At 33.0% G+C, this 12,892-nt stretch overlaps 3 protein-coding genes across 5 annotated transcripts; 2 read left to right on the forward strand and 1 right to left on the reverse strand.

Annotated features, from left to right (window-relative positions):
* Nucleotides 1-18: 18 nt before the first annotated feature.
* LOC107414242 (rust resistance kinase Lr10-like) lies at nt 19-3,342 on the forward strand. Of its 2 annotated transcripts, none has more exons than XM_060813352.1 (3): nt 19-1,117; nt 1,675-1,719; nt 2,187-3,342. In XM_060813352.1, the coding sequence occupies exons 1-3, from the start codon at nt 382-384 to the stop codon at nt 3,323-3,325; spliced, it is 1,920 nt and encodes a 639-aa protein (XP_060669335.1). In that variant the 5' UTR covers nt 19-381; the 3' UTR covers nt 3,326-3,342. The 2 variants fall into 2 exon arrangements, with proteins under 2 accessions (XP_060669335.1, XP_060669336.1); XM_060813353.1 differs by having other exon boundaries at nt 1,678-1,719.
* Nucleotides 3,343-5,508: 2,166 nt separating this feature from the next.
* On the reverse strand, nt 5,509-12,016 carry LOC107435199 (zinc finger BED domain-containing protein RICESLEEPER 2-like). Of its 2 annotated transcripts, XM_060813276.1 has the most exons (5): nt 11,681-12,016; nt 8,017-8,154; nt 6,063-6,375; nt 5,837-5,947; nt 5,509-5,724 (listed from the first exon to the last, which is right to left on the reverse strand). In XM_060813276.1, exons 2-4 carry the CDS (start codon nt 8,146-8,148, stop codon nt 5,838-5,840), a joined length of 555 nt encoding a protein of 184 aa, XP_060669259.1. In that variant the 5' UTR covers nt 8,149-8,154; nt 11,681-12,016; the 3' UTR covers nt 5,509-5,724; nt 5,837. The 2 variants fall into 2 exon arrangements, with proteins under 2 accessions (XP_060669259.1, XP_060669258.1); XM_060813275.1 differs by lacking the exons at nt 8,017-8,154; nt 11,681-12,016 and adding an exon at nt 6,493-7,256.
* On the forward strand, nt 9,377-11,196 carry LOC132800267 (zinc finger BED domain-containing protein RICESLEEPER 2-like). The gene is made up of 4 exons (XM_060813593.1): nt 9,377-10,181; nt 10,299-10,611; nt 10,727-10,837; nt 10,950-11,196. The coding sequence occupies exons 1-3, from the start codon at nt 9,549-9,551 to the stop codon at nt 10,834-10,836; spliced, it is 1,056 nt and encodes a 351-aa protein (XP_060669576.1). The 5' UTR covers nt 9,377-9,548; the 3' UTR covers nt 10,837; nt 10,950-11,196.
* Nucleotides 12,017-12,892: the final 876 nt, after the last annotated feature.

Below are 12,892 nucleotides of genomic sequence, written 5' to 3' on the forward strand. Positions count from 1 at the left end.
TTTAAACATTTGGCTGTCAATGTCGTAGCGATAAATAGAGTAGACTTTGAAAGGTCAAGAAGTCTGGTCTTCGGTGTTGGTGGACTATGGGGGAAGATACAGAGGAAAATTCCCATGATATTAGTAGTTACCGGATGATATTTCAACGGACGTGGGTACCCCGTTTATCTACTCTTTTTCTTTTTTAATATTTTTCATAGCTTTTCCGATCTATCAAGTCTCTTCCTTGTCCCATTTTCCAAGTCAAGTAGCGTGTTAAGCACTGAAAATGTTGAACCATATTGTGAGAAAATAATAAAAACAAGTGTTTGGAAGACCCTTATTTTGCAAAAAGAAAAGTATAGTCTCATCCGGGCGCTTAGCTGAAAAGTTTTTAAACATATGGCTGCAGATCCTTTGTTTGTTGTGTTCCTTCTCACTTGTCTTATGCTGTTTAGCTTGGCTCAACAACAGGGACATAATGAAAGTTGTGTAGATCCATTTATGTGTGGAAAACTAGGCGAGATCAGCTACCCTTTTAAGAATTTATGGGGGCGGCCGCCTGATGAATGCGGGTTGTATACAGTTGATTGTAGCGACTGGAAAAATCCCAAGTTCCAATTGAAAGGAGGAGGACACTGGTATGGAGTCCAACAAATCTCTCAGGCAGGTTCTATAACCATCAATGACCCAACGTTGCAGAAAAAGTTGAAATCCCGTAGATGTGAATCTTTGGAAAGTTTTGGTCTTCCAAGGCCCGACTGGTTCTCTAATGTGTCTTCACCAAATATAGTGAGCCTCTTCAAATGCAAACGCAGTAGTCTTCACAATATTACTTCCCCTACATCAGATTTTCAATATTCCACAACCTGCGGAGATTACTATCTCTACTATTCTATTAGTAGTGATCCTCGTCGATTATTAGATAGTAGTAGCTTTCCAAATTTCCCACAAGACAACTGTTCCTTCATCCAGCTTCCAGCTGCAAAGAACCCTGCAAATCCCAATGATTTCTTTTCATTCTTTACTGCTGAGTTCCCTCTTGAAGTGACTGTACTCTACGGTTGTATTCCTTGTTACAAGGAAAAACGCCGATGCCTCCATGATAAAAAGCAATCCCATCATTGTGCACCTAAAGGTATATACATGGGTACATTCATAGGGCCAGAGCAGGCAGGTTATGATAGGATAGCACAACAGTTTGTAGCATGAAATTTTATAATTACATTAATTCATGATAGAATATTCATTCTACAGTATTCTTCTGGTGAATGCCAATTTTATGAACTAACTCTTCAAAATTTTATTGCAAATCCCAATGATTTCTTTTCACTCTTTAGCGCTAAGTTTTCTCTTGAAGTGATTGTACTCTATGGTTGTCTTCCTTGTCGCAACGAAAAACACCGATGACTCTATGATAAAAAGCGATCCTCTCATTGTGCACCTAAAGATAAATATATATATATACATACACACATGGTGATGGGTACATTTGCAGGGCCGCAGATGTCAGCAGGAGGGTGGTGATAGAATAGAAAATAGTTCGTTTAATGAAATTTTATATTAAATTACATTTGAGACATGTTACAATATTCATTCTCCAGGAATTTTTTTCTGTTTCTTATTCCAATATTTTACCAACTCTTCGAAACTCAATTGCTTTCACTAACAAAATTTTTGTTAACAAATATGTAGCAGGAAACAGGGGATCATGGAAGCTGAAGTTAGGAATCGGACTCGGTAAGATTACCTCTTTATCCAAATAAAGTACATAAATCCCATAAGGTGTACAACACTTATCTCATCTTTCTATTTCATAAATTCATTCCATCCTGGGCGTTTGTGCTTTTTATCTCTCTCTCTCTCTCTCTCTCACACACACATATCTATATATATATATATATATATATACATATTTGATCAAACACATATTTATTTATTAGTTTTTTTTTACGGCACATTTATATTTAGTTGAATTAATAAACTTTCATATGATTAAAATATTATTAATTTTTTTCTTTTAAATGGTTTTATCTTTAATATGTCGATATTTTCTATGATGATCTTATAAATTTAAGATGGTTTTTTTTTTTGAACAATTAAAAAAAGATATTAGCTCCCCAAAAAAAAAAATAAAAAAAATAAAAAAAAAGAGCTAACCTCTTAGGTTACTCATGGTATAAACTTGTTATTTTCTTTTGTTGCAGCCGCTTTGTCTGTTGGATTACTAGTTTTGGTGGTTTGCTTGATGAGAAGGTGCTCATCCAATAGATACATTTTCTTCAGGAGGAAACCAAATTTAGCACAGCAGAACGTTGAGGCCTTCTTGAAAATCCATGGACCTCTTCCCACAAGAAGATATAGTTATTTAGATGTCAAGAAAATGACCAACTCCTTCACCAACAAAATAGGCCAAGGGGGCTATGGTTCTGTATACAAAGGAAAGTTGCAAAATGGTTGTCCTGTGGCAGTTAAGGTCTTGAAACAATCAAAAGGCAATGGAGAAGAGTTCATCAATGAGGTTGCAACCATTGTTAGGACCTCCCATGTAAATATTGTAGCTTTGTTGGGCTTCTGCGTTGAGGGTTCAAAACGAGCTCTGATTTATGAGTTCATGTGTAATGGATCTCTGGAGAGGTTCATTTTTAAAGAAAATCACTATCAAAAGGAAAATCATCAATTGGAGTGGGGAACATTGTACATGATTTCACTTGGAATTGCTCGAGGACTAGAGTACTTACATCGTGGTTGCAACACACGAATCCTACACTTTGATATCAAGCCTCATAACATTCTTCTTGACAAGGACTTCTCACCTAAAATCTCAGATTTTGGCCTTGCTAAAGTATGCACTAGAGAAGAAAGTATCATATCAATGTTAGAAGCCAGAGGGACTATTGGATACATTGCTCCAGAAGTATTTTGTAGAAGCTTTGGAGGGGTTTCATATAAGTCTGATGTCTACAGCTTCGGAATGATGGTTTTAGAAATGATTGGAGGGAGAAAGAATGTAGACATTGGAGCTGATCATACAAGTGAGATATATTTTCCACATTGGATTTACAAACGCCTTGAGCTAGATGATGAACTTGGATTGAAAGGAATTAGGAACCAAGAAGACAATGCAAAAGTGAGGAAGATGGTAACAATGGGGTTATGGTGTATACAGACGGACCCTTCAAACAGGCCAACAATGAGTAAAGTGATAGAAATGTTGGAAGGAAGTGTTGATTCTTTACAAGTACCACCCAAGCCATTCTTGTCTTCTCCTTCAAGATTGCCAACAGATTCTTCTACTTCATTAATACAAGCATGGAGCCATGGATCTGATGTTGCAAATACATAACTTACTTTCTAATGAGATATGTTAGTCTATAAATATTTGTCCTTAAATTTCTCATTTAGTTTATAGTTAAGCCTTTGTAATAAGACATGTTATTCTATGTTACGGAATTGGGAGAAACATAAATAGTAATGGAAACAAAGAAAACGAAGAACAAACACAGGATTTACGTGGAAACCCTTGACGGGAAAAACCACGGGCAGGGAGAAGCAAATCCAATATCGAAAGATTGGTACAAAGGTGAGAAAAAACTGCGCTATACCCTAAAACCCCAATTACAGCTGCAAAACCCCAAAAGAATAAGAAATATATATATACGGAAGAAACCCTAAAATTGAACAGGTCCGTACCGCGGGGGCGCTGCCCAAGACCGTAGCCCACCACTGAGCCCCAAATTTTTCTCCAAAATTAGTTTCACCAAATGGGTCGCACCGCGAGCTTTTCGGGTCGGGTCATCAAGAATTCGGGTCACTAACTCTAACATTCTATAAATATTTATCCTTATATTTCTCATTCAATTTATATTTAAGCCTATTTATATGCCTTTATAGATAGGTTACTGGTTGAAAATTTTTGATGACGAGCCAGAAAAAGTGGTAGGGATAAGTAGGATAATTCTATGGACACTCTGCCTCTTATGCAACCAATTCAAATGTAAAAAATTAAAGAAACAAAATCTTAATAATGAATGTTTGATTTCTTCATCTCATAAAAAATATGAATATGAAGTAGTGCAAATCGTGAAAGTTTTGCCATAAATCTTCCTTCACAACAGTAATCAGTTGTGTTCATTGCTGTACCATTTCTCCTTGCTTGCCCTGTTCAAATCAGCCTGACCTTTGCAGATGTATGGTTGTAGCAGTGTACCTTTAATCCCATACACATGGGCATGGACATAAGATAAAATTGAACTCTTGGTCTGATGGCATGAGGTTTGTTAAAAATATATCTAAATTTTTTTCCTTATTATATTTGAAGTATTATTGTTTAGGAAGCTTTAAAAAGAGGGGCTAAAGCAGAACAAGATTAGGACTTCGTTCTTGAGGTAAGATATCCCCTGATTCTGCTAACAAACTATCGAAGAAGCCATTGGCTGTTGGAATTGTGGAAGAACTTTTTGAAGAAGGCTTAGCAATGCTCGCTGAAAGGTTTGTGCATTTTGCTTAGATGAAGTTTGATTCGATCGAGTTTTACTTAATTTTTCGGTCTAAAACGAAGGCAATCATAGATGAACTGCTTGTTTCAATAGGAGGTTTTTATTTTTTTTAATTTTTTTGGGTCCTAGTATGGCTATTAAATTAGTATAAATACTAGTGGTCAATCGGTTTAATTTGGGCATTGACATAATATTTTACAAGTATCAGTAAAACCAGAGAAGTGTTACCAAAAATAAGCTTCCACGTAACATGTTGCTTATCCACACCATAATAGAAAGACTCTACCAAAATAATAATAATAATAATAATCATACAAAGAAAAAGTAAACCAGAGAAATTCCTTGTAACGAAACCAAGTCCCTACTGGAGGGCCAAGACTATATGCCGATCAAGGGGGTCATTTTTTTCTGATCAGACATGCAAGCTGGTGAAACATAGGAATTTTCCACTAAAGTACCTATGTAGCCCTAAAGTGAATGCCACTGTTAAATCACAACATAATTTATAGGAAGCAGACCTGATAATATATATTATTGAGTTTATTTTCTAATATATTCCTTTATATGTAGGCCCATTAAAAAAAGAAAGGGTCTTATATGTGTGAAATAGTGCAAATAATAGTTCAACCTATACCTGGCAATTCGGGTTCGTGGGTCGTGTTCGTGTCAACCCGTTTAATAATCGTGTCAAAAATGCCTAACCCGAACACGACCCATTTATTAATCATGTCAGGTATCCAAAACACTAACCCGACCTGTTTATAAACAGGTCAACACGACACGACCCGTTTAACACGATTATTTTAACGGGTCATGTTGATCTATTAACCCGTTAACCTGAAATTGACCTATTAACCCAAAAATTAACCTATTAACCCGTTAACCTGAAATTGACCTATTAACCCGAAAACTAATCGATTAACCCGTTAACTCGAAAATTAACCTATTAACCCGAAAACTAACCTATTTATTAAAATAACTTATTTAAAATGCCAAAAATTATAATTCACAATACATAAGTCTTAATATGTGCTAAAAAAGACAAATTCAATACACCAACATAAAATTTAATGTCCTAATAATAGTAAAACACCAATACAAAATAAAATAAATGGTATCAAATTGTTATCATAATACATATAAAACCAAAGGAAAAAGGACATAACTATCATTATGCTCCAAATTTATTTATCGATGTCCAGATTCCAAACCAAATATGTCGATTTTTGGTGCTCAACAATCCAGCCTGGGATCATAATATCAAAATAAATAAATAAAAAATCAATTAAATATAATACAAAAGTTAAAATGTTAAAATAAAATAAAATAAATTAAATAAATTTTAACATTGATATTACCTTATGCTTGAGTATTAGCATAATTAGAGCATTGACTTGAAGATTCTTCTTTATTGATATCACAGCTCAAAACATCTTCAGTAACATCCTCAAGTTGTGCTTCAAATTTTTCTTGCATTCCATAAATTAGTGAAACAAAAAAATCATTAATAAAATAAATTAGTGAAACAAAAAAATTATTAATATATGCAAATGAAATAAAGAAAACATTAATAAAAATAATTACCTCTTTGCCCAAATAACCAATCTCTTGTACAAACTATCGCTTCAACAGTGCTAGGCTTTAATGAACTACGAAATTGATCTAATACTCGTCCACCAATGCTAAAAGCAGATTCAGAAGCAACGGTGGATATAGGGATACTCAATAGATCACGAGCCATTGAAGCAACTTCAGGATAACGAAACTGATTTGCTTTCCAATAATCAAGCACATTCAATTCAATTTCAGTAGCCATCCTTGGCTCCTCTAAATAAAGCTCCAATTGTGATTTTTGTGTATTGGCACCTAACTCTTCAATTTCACAAATATTAAATTCCTACAGTGTTAGAAAATAAAAATTTCAATAAGATTATTTTTCAAAAAATTATAAATAATCACTAATTAACACAAATACAAACAATTAAAATTAATAAAAAATTTAAGAGTTATTTACTTTCAAAATGGAACTAGCTGTCTTTCTAAAAGAAATGACATCTTCTCCAACACCACAAGATGTGTTACTCTTTTCTTTCTCCAAAGAATGTGTAGAAGATGTCAAAGATCTTTTTTGAACATACTCCTTAAATATTGAAAATAATTTGCTCTTCACACGTATAAACTCACTAGAACCACTTGCTCCATAAATTTTTCTATAACACCAATCTACCAATTGAAGCTTATATCGAGGATCCACAACCACTGCAATGGCTAATATCAAACTAAATTCTGACCAATACTTCTCAAATTTTTTAAGCATTTGATTAGCCATGGTTCTCAAGTAATCATCCTCACTTTCAATATTTTCCTTCAATGTAACATAACAAAAGAAAACCGAGGAAAAGTACAAATTTGAAGTAGGATATTTAGTGCCCGAAAATATGCAAGTGATATCATAAAACAAACCCAAGAATCTACTTATCTTTTCAATCTTCTCCCACTCATGACTAGAAGGACAACTTTTATAATTTGAATCAGTTAGCTCCAAATGACAAAAGGCACGTCGATAGTACAATGCACTTTCAAGCATTAAATATGTAGAGTTCCATCTAGTAGGCACATCTTGCCTCAAACCTCTCTTAGAGTCCATTGACAACAATTTAACACATTCTAAAAACTTCTGTTTTCTTACTTGTGACCCTCTTACATATTTAATACTTTCCCGAATCTTATGAACAACATTATCAATATCTTTCAACCCATCTTGTACTACCAAATTAATGATATGAACACAACATCTAAGGTGAAAAAAATCACCATCACAAACTACAGCCCCCTTTAATTGCAATTGAGTAACTAACATATCAACAGAGACATCATTGGCAGAAGCATTATCCAAAGTTAAAGAAAATAACTTTGTCTCAATTCCCCATTCACATAACAAAGAGTATAGTTTTTCTGCCAATGCTATACCGGTATGTGAAGGTGGCATATAACAGAAATTTAACACTCTCTTTTGCAAGATCCACTCTTTGTCAATGAAATGGCAAGTAAGACATATATATCCATCAGTAGTTGCAGAAGTCCATAAATCAGAAGTCAAACAAATTCTACCAGGAGTTGCATCCAACATGCATTTTATCCTACATTTTTCCTTCAAATGCATTTTAAGAACATCCGACTTAGCAGTATTTCTAGAAACAAGTTGTATATCAGGATGTAAATATTGAAATATGGTTCTAATTCCCTCATATTCAACAAATTGGAAAGGCAAATCATGCATGATTATGGCCGAAGTTACCAATTCTCGAAAATGCTCAAAGTTAAATTTAGATGCATTCAATGAGATAGTCCCTCTATCTTGAGATATCAATAATTGACCAATATCACGAGTGTCTCTTTTCACACAATTTTTCAAATGACGCACCAAATTTCCCGTTCCATATTTACTATCACAAAGATAAATGGTACCACAATCTTTACATTTACATTTTTGCTTACCATCAACATCCAAAGGAAGCACATCAAAGTAAGACCAAACCTTTGAAGTGAGTTTTCTCTTGCGTTTCACTTTATGCCCACTTGTGACTCCCTCCATAGGACTTGCAACATCTTCTAAATTAATAGGCATTTCAAAGCTACTTGATTCAAGATTTATTTGAAGTCCATCCATGTTTATCTACATGTTTTCAAACCAAAAAAAATTATATATTAAAATAAAATATTATAACAACCTTATAATAAACATGTATATAATTTTTTGTTTCCAAATCACAAAGCAAAATATATTCACACATATGCACATATATAATTTTTTCATTTCCCAAGCTATAAGAGGTACAAAATGGCTAAATATCTATGCAATCTTCCAAATTAGTACTTCCAAGTTCCAACAATGACAATTTAGCTAATATGCATTGTCATTTCTTATTTGAGTCATCAACATTTTTTAAAGTTAAAATTTGTCTAATTCTTTCCTTTTTAATCTATACACTACTCAAGCATATGAAGTAAAATACAATATAAAATGTATTCTAAACTACAAAATAAAAATGAAGCAAGAGAAAATGAGAAATACCACAAAAATGAAGAGGATCGAGAGCATTAACAAATTGTTTCTTGATAAATACCAACTCTAACATAAGCATTTACATATATAGGAGATAGATTAACTAAAAAGACCAAAAAAATTATATTACATTCATTTTATAACCACAAATATTAAGAATAAATATGTAAAAGTAACATTAATTAATTGGAGAGTAAGGAAAAGAAAATTATCTAAAAACCATATCTGTCCATTTAGAACCACAAATATATAGAGCAAATTTATAAGATTAATACCAATTAATTGAAGAAGATGTAATTATTTACCTTTTTAGCGGCAATCTAATTATTGCTTCATGCTGTCCAATTCTTATTAATCATTTTTTTTTTCAGCCAAAAGAACGTAATTGGTCAAACCAAATAGGTACCCCTTTTCTTTTTGCCCCTTTCATACACATGTTAAAGCAGCCAAAAAAAAATTTACATCCTTAAAACTCTTCATCCCCAAGTGGGTCACTGTAAAATAATTTCTTGAAAAACTAGAAACCAAATTAATCTCCTACCCCAAAAAGAAAGAGGGAAAAGAAAGAGATAAAGAATGGAGTAGCACGAGTAGTAGTGGTATTAGGCATTATTTTTCACATCAGGTGCATGTGCAAATGCTATTGGAAGAGTCTTTCTTTCTTTTATATATATATATATATATATATGTATGTTTAATTTGTTATTTTTACTTTTAAATGTCATGTGCTGAGATGCTTTTTAATCATTAGTGGGGGAAAGATAAAGTTTCTGACAACTTGTTTAATTTGGTATTTTTACTTTTTAATCATTAGTGGGGGAAAGACAGTTTGTGATGGTGATTTTTTTCATCTTAGATGTTGTGCTCATATCATTAATTTGGTAGTACAAGATGGGTTGAAAGATATTGATAATGTTGTTCATAAGATTCGGGAAAGTATTAAATATGTAAGAGGGTCACAAGTAAGAAAACAGAAGTTTTTAGAATGTGTTAAATTGTTGTCAATGGACTCTAAGAGAGGTTTGAGGCAAGATGTGCCTACTAGATGGAACTCTACATATTTAATGCTTGAAAGTGCATTGTACTATCGACGTGCCTTTTGTCATTTGGAGCTAACTGATTCAAATTATAAAAGTTGTCCTTCTAGTCATGAGTGGGAGAAGATTGAAAAGATAAGTAGATTCTTGGGTTTGTTTTATGATATCACTTGCATATTTTCGGGCACTAAATATCCTACTTCAAATTTGTACTTTTCCTCGGTTTTCTTTTGTTATGTTACATTGAAGGAAAATATTGAAAGTGAGGATGATTACTTGAGAACCATGGCTAATCAAATGCTTAAAAAATTTGAGAAGTATTGGTCAGAATTTAGTTTGATATTAGCCATTGCAGTGGTTGTGGATCCTCGATATAAGCTTCAATTGGTAGATTGGTGTTATAGAAAAATTTATGGAGCAAGTGGTTCTAGTGAGTTTATACGTGTGAAGAGCAAATTATTTTCAATATTTAAGGAGTATGTTCAAAAAAGATCTTTGACATCTTCTACACATTCTTTGGAGAAAGAAAAGAGTAACACATCTTGTGGTGTTGGAGAAGATGTCATTTCTTTTAGAAAGACAGCTAGTTCCATTTTGAAAGTAAATAACTCTTAAATTTTTTATTAATTTTAATTGTTTGTATTTGTGTTAATTAGTGATTATTTATAATTTTTTGAAAAATAATCTTATTGAAATTTTTATTTTCTAACACTGTAGGAATTTAATATTTGTGAAATTGAAGAGTTAGGTGCCAATACACAAAAATCACAATTGGAGCTTTATTTAGAGGAGCCAAGGATGGCTACTGAAATTGAATTGAATGTGCTTGATTATTGGAAAGCAAATCAGTTTCGTTATCCTGAAGTTGCTTCAATGGCTCGTGATCTATTGAGTATCCCTATATCCACCGTTGCTTCTGAATCTGCTTTTAGCATTGGTGGACGAGTATTAGATCAATTTCGTAGTTCATTAAAGCCTAGCACTGTTGAAGCGATAGTTTGTACAAGAGATTGGTTATTTGGGCAAAGAGGTAATTATTTTTATTAATGTTTTCTTTATTTCATTTGCATATATTAATAATTTTTTTGTTTCACTAATTTATTTTATTAATGATTTTTTTGTTTCACTAATTTATGGAATGCAAGAAAAATTTGAAGCACAACTTGAGGATGTTACTGAAGATGTTTTGAGCTGTGATATCAATAAAGAAGAATCTTCAAGTCAATGCTCTAATTATGCTAATACTCAAGCATAAGGTAATATCAATGTTAAAATTTATTTAATTTATTTTATTTTATTTTAACATTTTAACTTTTGTATTATATTTAATTGATTTTTTATTTATTTATTTTGATATTATGATCCCAGGCTGGATTGTTGAGCACCAAAAATCGACATATTTGGTTTGGAATGTGGACATCGATAAATAAATTTGGAGCATAATGATAGTTATGTCCTTTTTCCTTTGGTTTTATATGTATTATGATAACAATTTGATACCATTTATTTTATTTTGTATTGGTGTTTTACTATTATTAGGACATTAAATTTTATGTTGGTGTATTGAATTTGTCTTTTTTAGCACATATTAAGACTTATGTATTGTGAATTATAATTTTTGGCATTTTAAATAAGTTATTTTAATAAATAGGTTAGTTTTCGGGTTAATAGGTTAATTTTCGAGTTAACGGGTTAATCGATTAGTTTTCGGGTTAATAGGTCAATTTCAGGTTAACGGGTTAATAGATCAACACGACCGTTAAAATAATCGTGTTAAACGGGTCGTGTCGTGTTGACCTGTTTATAAACAGGTCGGGTTAGTGTTTTGGATACTTGACACGATTAATAAATGGGTCGTGTTCGGGTTAGGCATTTTTGACACGATTATTAAACGGGTTGACACGAACACGACCCACGAACCCGAATTGCCAGGTATACCGGGGATGTCTGAAGGAATGAAATTTTTGTCAAATAAAAGAGATAGCAGTTGCAGCGTCGACCAAGATTCAGATACAACCAAATATATCAGTACAAAATGAATTGAAAGTGACAAAAGAGAATCTACAGAGAACTAAATTTGAAAGTTTAGCATGACTCACCGTTCGTCAAGAATCTGCAGAGAACTCTCAAAGACCCTGTAATGCCGAACCCAAATCGTTCTCCTTTGTTCTTTCAACTGTCAGTTGCTTCAACAGTTCAACTCTCAAACGACTCACTGTTCTCCTTTGTTCTTAGAGAAGAAGCAGGAGGTAGAGGAAGGAGGCTTTGATGGCTGATGGAGATTGGAGATGGGGCTGGCTGGTGAGGCAGAGAAAAGAAGCAGGGGGTAGAGGAAGGAGGCTTTGATGGATGATGGAGTTTGGAGATGGGGCTGGCTGGTGAGACAGAGAGAAGAAGCAGGGGTAGAGGAAGGAGGCTTTGATGGCTGATGGAGATTGGAGATGGGGCTGGCTGGTGTGGTCTGTGGTGGCTGCGTTGTGTGCTGGAGAATAAGATGCAAAATTGAAAAATAGGGCTTGACTCTCGACTTTTGAGTTTTAGATCTGAATTTTTTTTGTTTTATTAAAAATATATTTTTTGTTTTTAAAAAATTAATAATAGAAAATTATTTGTATAAAATTTTTAATTTCTAATATTTTTTAATTATTAAATATTATATTAGTAATAAAATATTAATTTAATATTAAATTTAAATGGGTTGTAATAGGTGTATAATCGTATCGGGTTGAAACTGACCCGTTTAATAAATGGATCGTAACGGGTCAATTTCGAGTTAAACAGGTCAACCCGAAAATGACACGATTAATAATCGTGTTAAACGGGTTGACCCGATTATGACCCGAACCCATTTATAATAAACCCAAACCCATTTATTCCGTGTCGTTTTCGAGTCGTGTCACCGTGTCATGACCTAAATTGCCAAGGTCTAGTTCAACCCAACTCTAACAAAAATTCAACACAAAGACAAATTCAAATGGAAATACCAATAACTAAATATTACACTTTTTGATCCAAGGACTCTAAACCATAAAAAAGTTTATTTTGGAATAAACAGTGATTTAACAAATGCTTGTGGAGTACGCTAGATTGGGCCCAGTGGTAGAATCATTAAAAGTACTTCTCTAGGTTAAGGTTCTTGTTATTGCCTTTGGTAAAAAATTCCCCTTGTCCCAAAGTTGTCATTAAACCCAAAAAAAAAAAAAAAAAAAAAAAAAGAACATAACAAATACTTGCGGAAAGAAAAAGAGGGCAATTGGTTTCTTTGGTTAAATTGAGAAGTTTGATTTAACCAAATCTTTAGGCAAAGAACG

This window comes from Ziziphus jujuba, chromosome 12 (assembly GCF_031755915.1).
Source record: "Ziziphus jujuba cultivar Dongzao chromosome 12, ASM3175591v1".
Lineage (NCBI taxonomy): Eukaryota > Viridiplantae > Streptophyta > Magnoliopsida > Rosales > Rhamnaceae > Ziziphus > Ziziphus jujuba.

Excerpts from the sequence above, each read along its gene's own strand:
- LOC107414242 (XM_060813352.1), top strand. The coding sequence starts at position 382 with ATGGCTGCAGATCCTTTGTTTGTTGTGTTCCTTCTCACTTGTCTTATG. Across the intron at positions 1,118-1,674 it reads CCATCATTGTGCACCTAAAG|CAGGAAACAGGGGATCATGG; the intron begins GTATATACATGG and ends ACAAATATGTAG. Across the intron at positions 1,720-2,186 it reads GAAGTTAGGAATCGGACTCG|CCGCTTTGTCTGTTGGATTA; the intron begins GTAAGATTACCT and ends CTTTTGTTGCAG.
- LOC107435199 (XM_060813275.1), bottom strand. The coding sequence starts at position 7,125 with ATGGACTCTAAGAGAGGTTTGAGGCAAGATGTGCCTACTAGATGGAAC. Across the intron at positions 6,376-6,492 it reads CAGCTAGTTCCATTTTGAAA|GAATTTAATATTTGTGAAAT; the intron begins GTAAATAACTCT and ends CTAACACTGTAG. Across the intron at positions 5,948-6,062 it reads TTGGTTATTTGGGCAAAGAG|AAAAATTTGAAGCACAACTT; the intron begins GTAATTATTTTT and ends ATGGAATGCAAG.
- LOC132800267 (XM_060813593.1), top strand. The coding sequence starts at position 9,549 with ATGGACTCTAAGAGAGGTTTGAGGCAAGATGTGCCTACTAGATGGAAC. Across the intron at positions 10,182-10,298 it reads CAGCTAGTTCCATTTTGAAA|GAATTTAATATTTGTGAAAT; the intron begins GTAAATAACTCT and ends CTAACACTGTAG. Across the intron at positions 10,612-10,726 it reads TTGGTTATTTGGGCAAAGAG|AAAAATTTGAAGCACAACTT; the intron begins GTAATTATTTTT and ends ATGGAATGCAAG.